Source organism: Aplidium turbinatum, chromosome 1 (assembly GCF_918807975.1).
Source record: "Aplidium turbinatum chromosome 1, kaAplTurb1.1, whole genome shotgun sequence".
NCBI classification, from domain to species: Eukaryota; Metazoa; Chordata; class Ascidiacea; order Aplousobranchia; family Polyclinidae; genus Aplidium; species Aplidium turbinatum.
Genome location: NC_137472.1, coordinates 40,931,949 through 40,945,965, shown reverse-complemented (window position 1 = coordinate 40,945,965; position 14,017 = coordinate 40,931,949). Strand labels below are relative to the sequence as shown.

At 37.1% G+C, this 14,017-nt stretch overlaps 1 protein-coding gene across 1 annotated transcript; it reads left to right on the top strand.

The window, feature by feature from the left end:
* The first annotated feature begins 321 nt into the window (after positions 1-321).
* LOC145779389 (NCK-interacting protein with SH3 domain-like) lies at positions 322-13,912 on the top strand. The gene is made up of 13 exons (XM_082590972.1): positions 322-505; positions 1,923-2,029; positions 5,781-5,890; positions 6,584-6,869; positions 7,189-7,285; positions 8,110-8,256; positions 9,297-9,419; positions 9,536-9,638; positions 9,752-9,832; positions 10,096-10,224; positions 10,451-10,543; positions 10,746-10,927; positions 11,957-13,912. The coding sequence occupies exons 1-13, from the start codon at positions 335-337 to the stop codon at positions 12,164-12,166; spliced, it is 1,839 nt and encodes a 612-aa protein (XP_082447098.1). The 5' UTR covers positions 322-334; the 3' UTR covers positions 12,167-13,912.
* Positions 13,913-14,017: the final 105 nt, after the last annotated feature.

The window sequence follows — 14,017 nt, the reverse complement described above, 5'->3', positions numbered from 1 at the left end:
ATTAAAAAAAGTTTACATTAGGGGAACGTTCAAATATTACGTAACGCCTTCGAGGGGGAGGGGGGAGTTTATGCAAAACGTTACGTTAGCGTCACATCGGGGGGGAGGGGGTTCAAGCAAAACGTTACGTAACGCTTTCGACCACGGAATGGTAGTTTTTTGTGCTGAATTCGTAGTAAAAAAGCGTTACATGGGGGAGGGGGGGATTGAAAAACGCGTTACGTTGGCGTTACATGGGGGAGGGGGAGGTCAAAAATTCGGAAAAAAAGCGTTACGTAATATTTGAACGTTCCCTAGTTTAAAAGCTGGTAGATTGTTTATTTAATTATCTGAGATGTATAAAGCAGTTCAGAGTTATACCGCTGTTGCAAGTCACACTTTGTCTTTCAACTCTGGAGATGCTCTTTGTATACTGGAGAAAACTAACAATGCCTGGTGGCTGGCATCAAATGCACGTGGAGATGTTGGATATATTCCATGTTCTTTTATCAGGCTGAATGAAGTGGTGAGACAGATTGTACATTTATGTTTGACATAAAAAGTTGTCATGTAACATAGTTTTAATAAATTAGAATTAGTTTATATTAGCACCTTTATGTTACTCCAAAAACTTGATTTTTGAAAGTATATATACATAGTTAAATTGGTTACCGTACAAACCATAAAACTTTCCAAAACTGTTATTTAATTCATCTTGGAATGTACCACTGGATTGCTGAAACTCAAACTGAAGAAATGGATAATTGCACATGCACAGAATTATTTTTGCAAATATGATACATTGCAGTTTGGAATTGCATTCTTAATTGGAAGTGGCTATATCTACCGTGTTATACTTTAGCGGATCCATGCAAAAAATTGTATATTATATTTGTAATGTTTTTATTGCGTGTGTGCCAAGTCATGCACACATTCTCATAAACAGTTTTACTTTGAAACCGACACAAGAAAAATGTATGTGCGGTTTTCATATGACATATTTGCAAGTTTCATTAAAACGACAAAGATATGCTTAAATTCAACTGAAATGTAACTTTAAATATAATGAAAACTCTTTTATCATGATCTACTTTCAGCATTTGTCTTTGAAGTGTAGGCCACAATCAAAGATTGTGTAAGCCTAGTCCACTCCTGTTTCTAATACGTGATAATTAAAAAAAACTGTTTGTTTTTGTTTCAACTTGTGATGATGATTCAACATCTGGAGTGGGTGTGATTTATTCAGCTGAAAGCAACAATTAACATGGTTGGGTGTTTGCGGCCTGTGGGCAGATAGGTTGTGGAGAAAAAGCTCATTATTTTTTCACACACTCACACATAAAAAAATATAGAGTATCAAGACCGAAACAGCAGATTTATATAATACTCAAACACTTTACATGGCATTAAATTTTAGTTAGTTTTTTTATTTGATGTATGTATTAAGGTGTTACACACGCCACATGCAATTTAAATTCTCATTTAAACTTGATTAACTTTCTTTATTATAAATCTGAAGTTTGACAAAAATTTATCAATGTTTACCCCATACACAGGGGCAATTTGTGTGACCCATTTTATAAGATTTTTTTACAAAATGCGTCACAAAAGCTGCCACTGTGGGTGGGGCAAACGTTGATAATTTTTTTTTCAAATTTTGGATTTATGATCAATATTCATTAACACAAAACTAAAAAAAGTCAAGCTGCTTTTGAGAAGGTTAGGGCGTGTGCAACAACCTAGTATATAAGTTATATAACATTCTTTGCACAGTTTGCAGCCGTACGATCCTCTCAGGTGGATCTGGCCCACAGGCTGTAGTTTGGTATATAATTGGTATCGTAACCACGTCTTGTGAGTTTGACAAAACACTCATATTCTAACAAGTCTAGTGGGAAAATCTCACATTTGTATGTTTTCCCATATGATTGTTTTATATGAAGGCTGACTCTCAAGATGTTGTTCTTCAATCAATTGATCGAGCAATTTCGGCTGTCTATGCTACGTCTACTCCAGGTTCTCTATCAGCTGAACAAAAAACTGTTTTAAGGTATGGCATTATGTTTATAAAAAAATACAAATGTATCGATATATTGGTATCTGCAACATTGCCTATCGGCCAATTCAAGAATATCTGTATCGGAAAAATTTGACTAATACTATCAAAAACAGAATGGCCCGATTTGGAGACCGCACATAGCGAACAGGGTTTTTCGATTAAAATATGATTGTCTGCATGGAGATGGAAGTTCTCTAAGATCCCATGGCATCATTTATTTGGAGAATTAAACTAAAGCGATTATATATTTAGGATAGTGGTATACATTCTAACAATTTATTTGTAAGTAAAACCTCTAGTTAACAAGTTTCAAATAGGTTTGAAGTGTCGTATTTCGTACCTTTCTAAATTTGCGTCTTGCAAAATAATTGGTAAGCATTCAAAGTGCACAAAACTTCAGCGTTTGCGCACGTGTAGTGTGGTATTTTGAACCTTTTATTCAATGGTTATAATTTTACCATTTGATCTGCTCATTCTCATCATCATCATCATAATCCATCGTCGGTTTGTTCCCCACTAGTGGGGGTGGCCGATTGTTTCCGCGCAGCAATTGTTTTAATCCCTTTTCTCCATTTCACCCTGTCCCTTGCATCTTCCTCCTTCAGTCCGACTTTTTTAAATTCATCCTTCACTTGTTGTTTCCACGTTCTTCTTGGACGACCGCGTTTCCTCTTCCCATCCACCTTTAGATCTAGTGCCTTTCTAAGAAAACTTCCTTCCTCCCTCCTTATCACATTAAGCTGCGCCCTTTTAGGGCAAATTTTTAATTTCAATTGGGGGGATATCTAAATATCTGTGTATGCCTGAAAAATGAAGGCATGCAAAAAAAATTTTTTTTTTGTCAATGTTTAGACCCTGCTGTCGGCCCCGGAACATTTGCAGGTTACCGGAATTTTAAAATCCTCATAAAATCTTAATCTTTTGTGCTAGGTAGGGCATGTTGGTATTCATTTCTATTGTTTTTGGATAATTAATCCATTTATTAAGTTTACAGACAAATTTAGACATGTTTTAAAATTTTAATTTTTGCAACGGTGACAAATTTTCTTGCATTTTATGTAAATGTTTGTCGTTTCTGAAGGTTATGATAGTAGCAAGTTGGATTTACTGGTTCTGGTACATTCTGAAGCAATATAAATAGACTCATTAGTTAAACATTTTTACAAAAACAATGGCTGAGGAAGTCCAGATGAAAAAATAGTATATTATAATTCTTATTTATGTAACAAATTACATCACAGGCATGTAAGTATGTATACTGTTTCTCCACCCATTAACTTGATTCCGATTTTACCTTCCAGGATACCACGAAATATGCCTACCTGACTCATTCTATTGAATGTATTGTATTAGCTGAGTGTAAGAATGCATAACGATCTTCAATAAAGGATGATCCTTTAGAAATAGTAAAGTATAAGTCACTGAAAACATCCGAACTTCCGCTTCGTTTAAATGTACTCAGACATTTTCTCTATCTCCGTACATTTCAATTTATAAATTCCACAACAGCTAGTCAACTGCACAATTAACTCTACGAAGGCATCATCGACATATATTCATCTGCATGTATAGCAGCCACAAAGTGCAAGAAGACCATCATAGACCACATAAAAGAGCTTGAAACCAAAAGAAAGACTGTGAACAAAAACAAGAATAACCAGTAGATTCTTAGGTTCAATAATTTTTTTTTAGGAAGTCTTAACTTTAAAATTTGTATTCTAGCCTACAGGAAAATGTGTTGCTGAAGGTGTCGTGGATCATCTAACCTTAATGAAAATTAACATATCTAACATATGTGTTATTTGAGATGGTATAAACTCTAATACTGGTTGGAAGGATGGTTCAATAGCCCATATCGACAGAAGTATAGGAAGACCTTGTCAGCGTGTTATTTGCTTACTTCACCACTGGGAGTTACCACTTCGCAAATTTTTTGAACACATTGATGGATAAACTTCAGGGCCAAACAGTTTTAATGGCCCAATCGGAAAAATGCTTGCCAAAAATGTATGGGAAATGGAGCCAATACTATTTGAACCACTAAATAATAAATATACCAAAATATCCTGAAATTTCGGTTCAAGTTGAACAGAATCTCTCGAATGATGCAAAGCACCTGCATAAGCTGGGCATGGCGACCAATAGTGGAAATCTTCCAGAAAGTTTGATCAAGAAAAAAATTGGCCCACTGTGTCACTCGCGTTGGTTATTCTTGTTTTTGTTCACGGTCTTTCTTTTGGTTTCATTGGTTTCAAACTCTTTCATCTGGTCTATGATGGTCTTCTTGCACTTTGTAGCTGCTATACATGCAAGGTGAATATAATTATGTTGATGATGTCTTCGTAGAGTTGATTGTGCAGTTGACTAGATGTTGTGGAATTTGTAAATTGAAATGTACGGAGATAGAGAAAATGTCTGAGTACATTCAAATGAAGCGGAAGTTCGGATGTTTTCAGTGACTCATACTTTTCTATTTCTAAAGGATCATCCTTTATTGAAGATCGTTGTGCATTCTTACACTCAGCTAATACAATAGATTCAATAGAATAAGTCAGGTAGGTATATTCTGTAGTATCCTGGAAGGTAAAATCGGAATCAAGTTAATGGGTGGAGAAACAGCATACAAACTTACATGCTTGTGATGTAATTTGTTACATAAATAAGAATTATAATACTATTTTTTCATCTGGACTTCCTAAGCCACTGTTTCTGTTAAATGTTTAACTAATGAGTCTATTTATATTGCTTCAGAATGTACCAGAACCAATAAATCCAACTTGCTACTATCATAACCTTCAGAAACAACAAAAATTTACATAAAATGCAAGAAAGTTTGTCACCGTAGCAAAAATTAAAATTTTAAAACATGTCTAAATTTGTCTGTAAACTTAATAAATGGATTAATTATCCAAAAACAATAGAAATGAATACCAACATGCCCTACCTAGCACAAAAGATTAAGATTTTATGAGGATTTCAAAATTCCGGTAACCTGCAAATGTTCCGGGGCCGACAGCAGGGTCTAAACATTGACAAAAAAAATTTTTTTTTTGCATGCCTTCATTTTTCAGGCATACACAGATATTTAGATATCCCCCCAATTGAAATTAAAAATTTGCCCCAAAAGGGCGCAGCTTATTATCACATGTCCATACCATCTTACTCCATTTGCCCTTGCCAGTTGGTCTATGGTCTCTCTCATCTCTAGCATATCCAACAATTCTTCAGTCCTTTTTTCCCTTCTCGTTTTCACCCCACACATTGCTCTCACCATTGACCTTTCCGTTCTTCTCAGGATTGCCAGTTCACTCTCTCTCAATATCCATGTCTCGCTACCATATAGCATTGCAGGCCGCACACAGCTCCGATATACTTTCCCTTTCATCCTTAGTGAGAATTTTCTGCCATGCAACATTTCCCCACATTCCCTGAACTTTGCCCAGCCCAATCTTGCCCTTGTTGTCACCGCTGCTTCACATCCACCACTTCCATTTATCCGATCACCCAGATAACAGAAGTCTGTCACTGTTTCGATGCCATGGCAGAACTCATCATCATGGCCTTCCACTTCATTCCTTCCTTTACTGCATTTCCCACAAACAAAACACTTCGCCAATCTTGTTGCGGCTCTCTTGACATTAGCACATCTTGCATGTACCCACTTTCCACATTCCTTGCATTGCATTGAATTTCTCATCACTCTCTTGCCACATAGCCACATATTCTAAACACTAAATTTCAGAAAACTTGACCAACACAAGCAAGAAATTCTTTCATCCAATGCAAGTAAAGTAAAAGATGGAAGCAAACGTCGTGCACCACCACCGCCACCATCCGAGTCCCGCACTGTTGGTAAAGTATTTATATCGATACATGTACGTTTTAATACGATTTATTGAACTTTCAAGTAACATCAAGAAGGTCGAGGACTCACTATAGCAGCCGGCAATACGTGTCTTCAACCAAATTAGTAATACCTGGCTAAAATACAAACGTATGTCTTTTTTATTCATGTGTTGTTTAATTTTCTTTCAAACTGTGTCGTTTATGTATCACTCTTTATCATCAGCCATTATCATCACTTCAGCTGCATGGAATCATCGGCCCAGGAATGGAACGAGCTGCCACATATCCCTCCCCAGTTTTCAGTTATACCAACACTCTCCATCCCTCCTGGAGCAGGCCTCTCAAGAAGGCATGGGTCACATTGAACAGGATCAGATGTGACGTTGGCTGTACTGGAGCTAATCTGTTTAGGTGGGGGTTGCATAATTGGCCGATATGTGTCTGCGGAGCGGTAGAACAAACAATGCAACACATACTCCACGAATGTTTCATCTTACGGCCCCCAAGTGGAATCATTGGTATTCGAAAACTGGACCCAACTACCGTATCTTGGCTGCACGAGGAGGCATTGCCAATCTAAGCTACTACAAGTCAAACGAGAGAAGAAGAAGAAGATCAGCCATGGCATTGATACAAAATAAAAGCAGGTTGCTTGACTACAAAACTTTTTCATTATGTTCACAAATTGTTTATTTGCAGATGGAGATAAAGCCCCACCACCTCCACAGCGTTCAATAACGCCCAAACGACAGGCACCTGCAGTTGAACAGGCTCTAGCTACTGACCTTTACCAAGGCGATCAGAAAACGGTTACCTCCGACCCACATCAAACTACACAGGCCACGTCTTCAAAGCATGAAAGCGACAGTTTTATCTCAGTGAAAGAAGTTTCAGATAAAACTCAGCCAAAAGTTCCTGTACAAATAGGTCAAGAATTGCTGAATAATTTGCAGGAAAAATGCCAAATTTCAGATGCCAAATCGAAGTGAGTGGTGTGCGTTTTGGACTTGTAGACACTCATTCGTCCATCTCATTTTCCACTCTTGTGCGCTCGCTACTGTTTGTAAAACTTATTTTTACCTTGAAAATCTCCGTTTATATCAATCACGGTCACGAGCAATACTAATCCAAATTTTCTCATTTTACTGTATCGTACGTAATGAAGTTTCTCATGTGAAAGATTAGCTGCTTCGACCACGACTGCTGCGTGTTTTCAGTCAGAAAACCATCTAGTTCTTCTAATAATGCACAAGTCAAGCTAGGCTTACTGTTCGCTTACTAGCCCACGTATGTCGATTTTGTAGAGATATTTTGGAGTCTTTGCTTTTGGTGATTGGTGAAAATATTCCTCCACTTCGATCGGTCATGAAAGAAATCACAGAAACTCTTCCAGAAATTCAAGTAGGTTTAAACGTGGCCAAGCTTTGCCTGTTTTTCTGATTATTAAGTAGATCGTCCATCTGAGTGAAGTGTATTAGTACCAGATCGCATATTTCGGTTATTTTTCCCCCTATTTTTCTGCCATATCTTTTATTCAAAGGTGAACTGCACAAGGGTACATGAAATGCGCTTACAAGTACAACACTTCGTCTTGATTTTAAATATTTTCAATGTGGACGTAAACGCGTAGCCTAGAATTCTATAGTGATATCGCTATTAACTGAATACCAGTAGTAATATTTTATTTTTTCACGAAGCAATAAGTATTTTTCTGTGATTTTTATAAGGCGAGCTTTATCCCACCATCATACTTACATAATTACATTACGAATGTTACGAAATAGATTCAGATCCGTGTAAACATAAATTGAAACAACTTTAGAATATTGAGTTTCTGCCGCGCAATCGCGCATTTTTGAACCAGAAAAAGCCTTTTTTTCAACCTAAGTTTCAAAACCCGGATAAGCATGGCTAGGAACGAGTTGCTGTGTTTTATTAGCCTTTTTTGAAGTAAAATATAATTGGAGCCAGAAATGAGTCTTGTTGTTTTATGTTGGCAACCAGACTAATAAATTGAATAATGTGTGTTTCGTTACGGCTTTTTACAATAAATAGTCGTATAAGTATTTAAAACTCTACATAAGTATTTAAGTAAGCATTACATCAGATGTAAAGGCTTTGGTTTTCATGCTAGTTGTTACGGAAACCAAGATAAACTTTCGTTGTTAGTGTGTCAAGGTTCAATGTTCATGTTTTACTCTGGGATTTTGGTAATATTTTCTCAGATAACAGAAGATCCAGGCATCACCAAACTTAAACTTGCTCTTGAAAACGTGATGGAGATAAAGAACGATGCACAACAGAGGAACTGGGCCATTGAGGATGATCAAGAGAAGATTTCGGGAATTTTAACTGATATCTTAGATTCTCTGGTAATTTGCGTTAGTTCTTATTTATAATTCTTTCAAAAACATACGTCGTACAACTTTACCAACCGAAGTTGTTCTCTATTCTCTATTTGCCTGCGGACTGGAGTGGGCCGTTTTAGCAGCAACATGTTCCAGTGGGGCCTCGCCGATTCACCATCTTGTGCGTGTGGCTCAGATTTTCAAACTGCACACCACATTATCTATTAATGTCCTGTATACCGACCACAAGATAGACATGTGAACCTAACAACGCTCGATGAATACACAATCCATTGGCTGCTGCGCCTGGATGTAACAACGTGATTTGTGGCGGCCTCAAACGCAAGAAAGACCAACCGAAGCACTGTAGATCAAACGTTAAAATGCACCGAAGCAATAACAATCTTGTCCCGTACTACGTCATTATGTTATTTCCTGTGGTACAAGTATATGAAAAGGTGGCCGGTAACTGCTGCTACAGAGTCAGACAGGCCTGGTCAGAGATAACAAATTGCACCGGAATATCACGTTGTTTGTAGAACTATATATAAACAATACACGTGTATTTCGCGTGAAATGGCTGTTTGTTACCCGTTAAGAGAATGGAGTCAATCTGTTACACGGTACGTGCGATGGTAGATTCTAATTTGACAAGGAGGTAATAGATATGCACTTTGCATCATCATGTGTCATCACTTTGCATTGATGTTTTTTTGAAAACAAGAGTTGTTTTCAACCTTTTTATCGTTTATGGTTGCTGACTTTCTGAAAGTGATTTACCTGTACTAGTAATTTTTAATAATCGAGTCTCTGCGTATTTCGTTTCTTGGATGCAAATTTATCTTATTTTAACCTTTTGAAATTTTGTTTTAAAATCCAAGTTTTTTCGTATAAATTTGATGCAGTTACAACACTGCAGATGAAAACATTCTTTTCACTAACAGTGTAACGTGTTTTAAAATTAATATTTTAATAAGTGTTTAACTATTATTTTGACTATTTATGATGATGATTTGTACTTTTGAACCTGACAACTTTTAACATAAGTCCTGCTATATTTTTAGTCGACCTGTGACAAGTCAGAGTGCATCCCGATATTGCAGCACGATCACTATGACTACATTGTGATGCTGACTGTCTACTATCAAATGGAATCAAGAGTGGCCATCCGTTTGCTGGTGCTGCAGGTGACGTCACTTTTCTCTTGCGCTCATATTGCAAGCGTTTAGTTTTTTCAATAGATTCCGTTTGATGCGACCCGTTTTTTTAAAGGAAGTTGTTAATGACCAAATTTTTTTTTTAGATCATCGGAGTAATATGTTCGCTGTCAAGCAAGTTCGTCTCCGCAATTATTACGACAGTTCTTCCACATGAGCTTGTATTGGACATTACCGACCACACAGACGGTAAGTTGCCGCAATGAAGTGTGTTTTCAGCAGCGAAGTCGAATTTTTGATAAAAATGTCCAAACGGACGAAACCAGGCTTACTTCCTATTCAGCTGCACGGTTGTGTTTCAGATATTCAACGGGTCTGCTTTTCCGCGTTGGTGTTGAGCATGGTGTTTTCTACCGGCGAGCCAATTCCACTCAGCTATTATGGTGGGTTGACATTTGACAACATACTTCTAAACGTATGTTACTTTGGTTGTAATCATGTAATTTTTTGCTTTTTTGGACTTTCTGTAGCCTTTTTTTTATCATATTCCTGTTTGATGGATATTTTTCTATTACTCGATAACTGTGTTTGCATCTAACTTTGTCTAAAAAATCGAAATGTTTTATTGGATTGTATGTTTGTTATTTTTCTCTATTGTTTCACTAATTAGTTATTAACTTGTTTTACATTGTTTCGCTGTTTTTAGATGTGATTGGAGAGAAATTTCTTCTGTTTCTTCTTGACTCGGTGGAGAAAGGTTTGGAAGAAGACACAGAAGACAGATGTGGCGACATTTTCATTCGTCTGATATTGGCCATCAATTTACATTTTCTTGGTAAACATTGCAATCACCACTTTTTTGCAAACTGTCTTAGTGCTGCTATCCTGTTTAGCAAGAAAATTGCTGGTTGTTTTAATTTTGATCATGAACTAAGTAATTTATTTCGACCTTCTTGTAAGCACCCACTGTTACATTACTTACTGTTATGAAATATTCTCATTTACCATTTTTGTTTTTTTCGAGAGAGGCAGCACGAGTGACGCCAATGTTGTTCTTTTAGTTCCAGATGAGAACCTGATTTTAAAGGTCATCGGTCAAAGGTCAACATGTACCACTCTCAGTGAAAAGGTTATGCTGCTTATCAACAGAGGAGGTGGGCGATCATGTCAGCTTTGGTGATGTCTATTTCATGATATGTTAAAGCTGCTACTTGTAGAATGACAGTTAAGAGCATTTTACAATAACTAATTTTTTAACAGCTTGAATGATCAATTTTCGGGACAGAATTAAACTTTGTTTGCGTTTCGAAGTAGGTTCACAGCAACACTATAACTATCGAACATGTCTGGTAACAGACGATCCTGTGAAAATTAGCGAAGATGAGGGAGTATCCCATCCACCGCATTCCGTTTTGAAGTTCCTCCAGGATATATTTTCGCGTGACGACACCGCAGTGTCCTTTCTGTACACAAATGACCTGCTTGTGCTGACAGACATCATGTCACGAAACATCGCCGATTTACCACCTGGGTCAAAAGTAAGCTAAGATAAATAAACAGTTTATTAAGGATCAACAATGCAGTCATTGATTTTTGGGTACCCGGTCAATTGGTCGACAGACATTTGGTCGACAGTCATTTGGTCGACAGGACGTTTGGTCGACAGACATTTGGTCGAAAGACATTTGGTCGACAGGACGTTTGGTCGACAGACATTTGGTCGACAGGACATTTGGTCGACAGAACGATTCGTTTTAGGGTTAGGTTAGGGTTAACTAACCCTAACTCTAACCCGAATGTCCAGTCGACCAAATGTCTTGTCGACCAAATGTCTGTCGACCAAATGTCTTGTCGACCAAATGTCCTGTCGACCAAATGTCTGTCGACCAAACGTCCTGTCGACCAAATGTCTGTCGACCAAATGGCTGTCGACCAAATGTCTGTCGATCAATCGACCGGCCACCGATTTTTGTACGTAGACGTTTATTCTTCTGCACAATCATCCGCGTCTATTTATTTCAACCAACTGATTATTGCATATATATATTTATAACTTGTTAGGTTTTTCCTCTGTTTTATCGGTCTTCAGTTGTCAAACAACATATTTAGTTGGAAATTAGATAAAACTTAGAATTGCTTATCTCTAGTTCAAGGTAAATGACATGACGTCCAAGTTGCAAACGGAAGACACAATATTTAACGTTACTTGCGTCGACGCTTTATATCTGGTGGGATGCACATTTAAGGATACTGTAGAATGGTGATAGAATTTACTTTGAGCCAAGATTTTTCTAACCTCTTGAAACCAGAAATTGCAACCACCGCCCATGCGACCAATTAAATTTTATTAAATATTTTTCAACTAACGTTGAATTTATTTTGGTTGCTTTAAACTTATCAAAAAACGTAGGCAAGAGCTCCTTGCTGTTATCTCGGTTTTTCGCTAAGAAGGAGTAAAATTTCAGCTTTGATTTGCAAACACTGACTCGAACAACGCATGATCTTCCAGATACGACCCGATTAGCGTATATGTTGTAATAAATTACGGGTTTTTGACATCTTTCCAGCTGCGAACGGATTATTTGGATCTTCTGATGAACGTGTTAGCGAGGTCGACATATCACGAAACCAAGCATCGTAGCAGCGAAATACTTGCCAGCTTACGTCGTATCAATGATGAAGAGTTTCCAGAAGAAGAGGATTTAAGGAGTGTGGTTGAGTTTGATAAGCGAATTGTTGATACGATACTGCGTGATTACATGACCTGCTTGACATGAAAGTTATGCTTGAAACTAGTTCTACTTTATTTTTTGTTGCAATATTTAATAAAACCGACTTATTTTCTATTTTTTTTTCTTACTATTTTCCTTTATGCAACATGATATGTAGAAGCACGTTGGTTGAAACAGTTGTCTTCAAAGTTTTCAAAAACCAGAAGTAACATTTATAATCAAATTGTATTTTCTGTGCTGTTTAGCCTCTTTCTCTTGCATTTTGTGTTACCGTCTTCCCGCCACAATATAAGCGCCCGATTTTGTGTTCGACTCTCGAGGTGTGCGCTTGAGCAACGCATTCAAGGACTGCGTTCACTGGCACCTCATGAATGGAGTAGCTCACATACAACAGCAAGCGGAGACTTCAGTCTGTCAATCTTGGTGATCGGGCCAGCACTGTGGAACCGCCAGAATTAAACTTTTAAGGAGCTTTCTCAGTCCGAGGATAAAGATCCTACAATCAATCTTTTCGTTGCGTTGTGTTTTACTTGCTGTCTTGCCACGCTCGATATTTCAATGGAAAGTAACTTCACCTGTTGACTTTACAATGTTGTTTTGTATTTGTTAGGTAACACTCTGCGATGTGGTAATGCATTTTTACGTAATATTCCTACTTTTAGACAAAGATCGTGATAAAAAGTACCCAAAACCACTACAATTACACCACAGTCATATAAAGCCAAGCAGCACCGCAAGGTTATTATTGTTTAATTTAAACACAAACACATAGCCTAATACCGTAAGTACTATGGAATGGATAACGTTTACTAAAAAATTGTTTTTGAAAACTTACTTTGTACAACAGAAGTTGTCTAATACATCTTCGTTTGATTGGTCAGTTTGCTCAATTTGTCACATTTTTGTCACTTTCTTCAACATTCCCATTTTTGCGTACCGTACGTTTTATAATTTGAATGTTTCTGATTAATCATTTCGTCATTTCTTTACATTCCCGAGAAGTCTTTTATTGAAAAACTATTCCTTTGCATATTCAAAAACTGCTGCTAAACTAACTTAGTAGTTTTACCGGTTTCAGCATCCGCGGTGCCAGTCGTTTTGACTGACGAAACGTCGTAAATAAAGTTGTTGTCATTCTCTACATCTTGTGGTAACATTGTTTGCAGTCACCAGAAGGTCGCATATAGAATAGATATTGTGATTGTTATGATCATGGGACTCGGTTCGTTTAGCGAATATTGGTCCACTTGTGTGTATTCATTATTCAATCCTTTCATGGATTGACTGATAATGAAACTTTGTGGGTTCAGTGGATTGTTCACATTCTTTTCTTCAAAGCTAAGACATGAAATTTAATATGCGTGAGATTTTTATCTGAATATTTTATAGTATCATTGTTTCATCTGAAGTAATATTTATTCGTTTTCATTACACCAGATTTCTGTCTTCCTTGTTGCTTGTGCAGTACGGTACAGTTCGATATTAGGTGTTGATAGCAGAGCTTGACACGTTTGAAGTGATTTCTAAACGTTTTTGTTACGATAAAATACATTAACATTATGTGTTGGTGTTTTCTTTTATGTTCTCACCTCGTCTCACTGCAACGATCTTAAAATTCAACTCAATGTCGTAGGCTAGCCTACAGTTAGCTGTCATATAACAAATCATATTTGCATCTTAACATTGCATTTTAACAGCGTAACAAACTTAATGTGCCGCATTGCACTATTGATATTATTGTGCTCACGATTGATACAATAACACTGCAAATATAGCATGATACCTTTTGTGTTCTAGTAAATGTATTTTGGTAAGGTAACAATGTGAAACGTCGGCAACAAAATTATGGTAAGAAAATATAGCTGAAAACGAAACAGCACAATATCTTCAACATTA

Excerpts from the sequence above, each read along its gene's own strand:
- LOC145779389 (XM_082590972.1), top strand. The coding sequence starts at position 335 with ATGTATAAAGCAGTTCAGAGTTATACCGCTGTTGCAAGTCACACTTTG. Across the intron at positions 5,891-6,583 it reads ATCCGAGTCCCGCACTGTTG|ATGGAGATAAAGCCCCACCA; the intron begins GTAAAGTATTTA and ends GTTTATTTGCAG. Across the intron at positions 10,225-10,450 it reads CATCAATTTACATTTTCTTG|TTCCAGATGAGAACCTGATT; the intron begins GTAAACATTGCA and ends TTGTTCTTTTAG.